Genomic DNA, 5,024 nt, shown 5'->3' on the forward strand with positions numbered 1-5,024 from the left:
ATGAAGTCTTTATTATTGCAGTAAATTAAGATGGAGGCCCCCCAAGGAGGAGAAGAGGCAGGTTGCCGATCTTTGTCCAAAAGTAGGCGGTGGTGCTCCACGGAGGAGGAGGGCTCCAGATGAGCTGGGGGGCCTGGGGCGGGGGCCTGGCTCAGCCGGATGGAGGTGCCCTGGAGGTACAGTGCAGAACCAGAGGGGGGTGGAGGGTGGGGTCCTGCCAGCCTTGGGAAAGGGGAGGGGAGGGAAATCCAGCAGAGTGAAGGGGGCCCCACACCGCCCCTAAAATTCACCCCATCACCCCTAACTCCCACCCTTCCTGGGGACCCCACTCTCCAGGGGGCTCTCACATACCTGCATCTCCTCCCCTCCCCATGCCGGCCCACACCCACCAAACTTCTGTCTCTCTCCCTTTCCCTCTCTCTCTCTCTCTCTCTCTCTCTCTCCCTCTCTCTCTATATCACACACACACACACATACCCCTCCTTCCTCTATGGTCTTGCCCCTTGCACACCCCACCACACACACTCATCAGTACCAAGCCTGGATCCAGAGTGTGGGGCTGGGTTGGGCCAAGCTGACATCCCTCCAAAGAGGACCCCTTGCTGGAGTCTGCTCTGAAGCCCGCCACATGAAGCTGCAGGGCCACTACCATTGGCTGGAGTGGGGAGCTGAGGGTACCCAAGGATCAGCAGGGAAGTGGGAGATCTAGAGGCTCAGGCAGGCAGGGGCAGCCCACCTGACTCCAGGTGGAAGGGCAGGAGTGCTGGGAGGCACGAAGGCACTGGGGGTGGCCCTAGAGCTGGGGAGGGCAGCTGTGGGGTGAGCTGGCTTGACCTGGAGAGCAAGCCCTGGGCCATCAGCAGGGATACCTCAAGGCACCGGAGCGCGCCGTCCCTCCACAGCCAGGGTCCTCCCAGAGCATCTCCTCCTGGGAGGACCCAGGCTGCAGAGGGATGGCCTGGGGGACCAGGGGTCGTCCTCCCTCTGCCACAGAGTCTCCAGCCTAGGTGGGGCGGGAGAAGGTATCCGGTGTCCGCTCCCCCACCGCCACCGGAGCCCGTCAACTCAGACCTCCGGGCCCCCGAAGGCCAGGTTGTCGCGGACCATCAGTGTCTTGCGGAAATCACGGTCCACCAGGGGGCGCTGCATGCGCCACTTGTGCGCCTCCTGCAAGCCGGGTTCGAAGTAGTAGATGCAGGCGCCGAAGCCCACCAGGATGAGGACAGAGATGAACAGGTAAACAGGCACGAACCAGTCCAGGAAGTGCGGCATCGCGGCGCCTAGGCTGCCGAGACACAGGCGGTGAGAGCCAGCGGAACGTGCTTGTCCCATCCACCCTCCCAGAGAGGAACCCCTTAGGCTTGGCAGAGCCAGGTCAGAGCATCACTGTACAGATGGGAGAGTGGAGGGCAGTGACGCGCAGCCGGGGCCATCTGATCAAGCATAGAGCCGCCGCCACCCCAGGGGCCCACCCAGCTCCTACTCGCCCTTCTACGAGGGAGCTTATAGCCAAGGGCCTGCCCTGGCTCAGTCACTCAACAGTATGTGTGCCTTCAGGCAAGTCGCCTAACCTCTCCGGGGCCTCAGCATTGTCCCCTACAGAAGCATAAGCTAAATGAGCCATGTGAGGGAGTTCCCACTGTGGCTCAGTGGTAAGGAACCGGACTAGTATCCATGAGGATGCGGGTTTGATCCCTGGCCTCACTCGGTGGGTTAAGGATCCAACGTTGCTGTGAGCTCTGGGGTAGGTTGCAGATGCAGCTTGGATCTGGCATTGCTGTGGCTTTGGCATAGGCAGGCAGCTGCTGCTCCGATTCAGCCCCTAGCTTGGGAACTTCTACATGCCACACGCGCAGCCCTAAAAAACAAAAGGATAAAAAAGTAATAAAAAGTAAACGAGTCATGTGGGGATTCACGAGGTGACTGACCCCTCGGAGCGCTTGGTAAAGGACAACCTGCGCCACACCTCCTCTGAGCCACCCCTCCCAGTTCTGACTGTGCATTTGCAGAGGCCGCCAACATGCCAGGCCCCTCTGCGTGGGTCCCCGGCCACCCACACATCCTGGCCAGATGTGGCTTGGTGAACACAGTGAGTAAACACCCACCCCCAGGGAACATGGTTGAAAGCAGCAGGGTCTGCAGAGGCTCCCAAATTCGGGCCCATGCCCAATTTCATTATTACAAGCATGGACCAAGGCACCACACCAGAAAGACTTGGGCCTTGGTTTCCACATCCGTAAAATGGGAGTAAAAATAGTACCTAGGTCATAGGGCTGTGATGACTGGTAAAAGGTTAATTTACATAAAATGCTCAGAACTGGTGCCTGGCACTTACTAAGTGCTACACAGACGTTTGTTCTTATTCTCTGAGCTTCAGTTTCCTTATCTGTAAAATGGGCACAGAAGTAGGACCCACTTCTTAAGGTCTCTGTGAATGTTTAACAAGACAATGGCTAAAGAGTATTTAGCGTCACAGCTGCCTGGTGCCGAATTGGCAGTCCATGCATATTAGCTATTGTTGCTTCCAGGGAACCAGAGGTGGGAAAGCAGGAAAGCAGAAGCTAGCAGCTTGAAGCTACTTCTCACCCAGGCTCCTAAGAATGGCCCAGAGATGCCCACAGCTGCTCTCTGCCAACCTTCCCAGCCTCATCTCCCACACTAAGTGCCATCACACGGAACCACTTGTCAGCCACCTAAGTACATCTGCTTGTTATACAGTCTCTCCAGCTCTGCACATGCTTTCATTTGCCCTGGAAGGTCCTTTGCATTTGTGTGTATGTGGCAAACTCCTGTTCATACTTCAGAAGCCACACCACAGAGGAAATCCTCCAGAAATGGGATTAAAGCAGGACCCATTTAACCCACCCTCAAACCCTTCCCGAGGTATGAGAAAGGGGTAGTGTGATGGAGTTCCCTTGTGGCACAGCAGGTTAAGGATCTGGTGTTGTCACTGCTGTGATGTGGGTTTGATCCCCAGCCCAGGAACGTCCACATGCTGCAGGTGCTGCCACCCCTCCCCCCCCAAAAAAAAGGAAAGGCGTAGGGTGAGGAGCCCCAGGCCTGGACGGCATGGTCAGAACGCAGCCACACATCTTACAACTGGCCTCTGGGGTAGGTTTTGCCGTCCACAGGTTACAGATGAAGACACTGAGGCCCAGGTAGGTTTACTCACTTGCCCTAAGTTACCCAACTGGGGAGTGACAGGGCAGGACCCAGCCCCCCAGCGATGTCCTGAGGCTTGATGGGGAAAGACCGCTGAACAGAATGAAGGGGGCACAGGCCCTCCTTGTCTTCCTGGGAGGGAAGGTAGGGGCTGGACGGAGTGACCTCCAGGGCCTGCTGAAGAGAAGCCCCAGCTTCAGAGCCCTGTCTCCAAATTCCATCTCCTCTGGACCCTCTACTTCCAGAGGGGTCTACGAGGTGGGCTGTGACCCTGGGGGAGGCAGAGGTGCTGCTCCCCAGTCCTGCCTCCACCCTGGGCCCCTCCAGGGTCCCCGTTTTGGCTGTCCCGAAGCACAGTGCCTCAAGGTGCCCTGTTCTCTTCCTGGAGGAATAAAATGAAGAGTGTGCTGATGGCCCAAAGTCAGGGTTACAGCGGCACCTTCCTAAACCATCCGCCTTTCTGAGAGAGGGAGAGAGGGTTCGGCATGGCTTGGCGCTGCCTGGTTTACAGGGAGGTGGGAAGAGGACGTGCAAGCAGGAAGCCTGCTCCAGACTAGCCTGACTGAGGCAGAGGGATTCGTATGCCCTCCCCTGCCCACCCCCCATCTCCACCTCGTCTCCTCTTAGACACGTGTGAGGATGGGAGACTCGGGCAGAGCAGAAGCCACTTCAGCTGCAATGCTGTGGGTCTGTGGGGCAGAGTTCAGCGTGCCCCAACCTCTCCAGCCCTGTGAACAGAATCCCAGCCATTCTGGGGCAACCGAGAACCCCTCACCTTCTCCTGGCATCTCAGTGGACTGGCTTAGCTGAAGCAAAACACTCACTGGCCTTCTGTGTGACCTTGGGCCCCTCCTCACCGTCTCTGAATATTAAGGGTTCTCTGTAGAGTGACAGGGTGACCGGGTGGGGGTGAGCAGTACCAGAGGAGCTGTAAGGAATGTTGTAGCTCCCATTCCAGCTAAAGTCCCATCTAGCGTGAGGGTTGCAGAGCCCCTGTCCCTGCCTCAAGCCGTTGGCCCCACTCAGTCCCCCACCCCAACCCTTCGTGCCCGCAGACCCACCTGACGCCCTGCAGATGCCTGTTCCGGGGGCTCTGGGCTGAGTGCACCGCCTCGGCCTAAGCAGCTCAGTGTCAGCCCGTGGACTCAGTCGCAGCTGCTGTCCCCAGAGATACTGCCATCTGCAGCCTCCCTAGGTGCTGGGAGCAGAGAAAGGATTTGGCCAATACCTCCCACAGGAGACAGTTTCTTAGGCCCAGGGGCACTGACTGGGCCAGGAGGGGGCGGTCCTGGGCTGGCTCCAGCAGCCTGTACTGCTCCCTGCCATTCGGAGACCCTTCCCTCTGCCCCCCATCCTCAGGATGGCAGGAGGTGGGACCTGCCTCGGCCAATCAGCGGCCTGGCAGAGCAAGGGCTTTATCCTCCGTTGCCCTGGTAACCAGCCTTCTCTTCTGGATCTCTCACAGTGTGCACGTGGTACAGAGATGACAGGCAAGGCAGAGTTGCGAAAATTCAGGAGGGATGGGAGCCACCCAGCAGGCTGCTGGGCCTAGAAAGGAAGTGGCCCCAACCGAGGTAACCGGGTGGGTTTGGAGGGTTGTCATTTGAGGGGAGGGAGAGATCGGGGTCCCTGGCACATGAGGGGGACACAGAAGCAAAGACCAGTAGAGCCAGTGAGAGTCTAGATGCATTGGTCCGAAGTAGCATTTACCATATTCCAGACTCTGCTTGCAGTGATTTATTTGTATTAAGTCATCTATTGGGCACCTAAGGTCACATGGCAAGAGAGCCGCAATGCCAGGGTTGGCGCTTGAACTGGACTGGACTGCAGGCTCCCACGGAGGGGCTGCCCCTCCCAATCCT

General features: G+C 58.1%; 1 protein-coding gene across 1 annotated transcript; it reads right to left on the reverse strand.

The window, feature by feature from the left end:
• Positions 1–785: 785 nt before the first annotated feature.
• SMIM45 (small integral membrane protein 45) lies at positions 786–4,541 on the reverse strand. The gene is made up of 2 exons (XM_084955172.1): positions 4,224–4,541; positions 786–1,285 (listed from the first exon to the last, which is right to left on the reverse strand). The coding sequence occupies exon 2, from the start codon at positions 1,270–1,272 to the stop codon at positions 1,066–1,068; it is 207 nt and encodes a 68-aa protein (XP_084811298.1). The 5' UTR covers positions 1,273–1,285; positions 4,224–4,541; the 3' UTR covers positions 786–1,065.
• Between the last annotated feature and the right edge of the window lie 483 nt (positions 4,542–5,024).

The sequence above is a fragment of the Sus scrofa genome, chromosome 5 (assembly GCF_054392235.1).
Source record: "Sus scrofa isolate SSC_HxYL_T2T_F1_AM1 chromosome 5, Sscrofa_HxYL_maternal_Yorkshire_Landrace_v2.0, whole genome shotgun sequence".
In the NCBI taxonomy this organism is placed as follows: domain Eukaryota; kingdom Metazoa; phylum Chordata; class Mammalia; order Artiodactyla; family Suidae; genus Sus; species Sus scrofa.

Excerpts from the sequence above, each read along its gene's own strand:
- SMIM45 (XM_084955172.1), bottom strand. The coding sequence starts at position 1,272 with ATGCCGCACTTCCTGGACTGGTTCGTGCCTGTTTACCTGTTCATCTCT.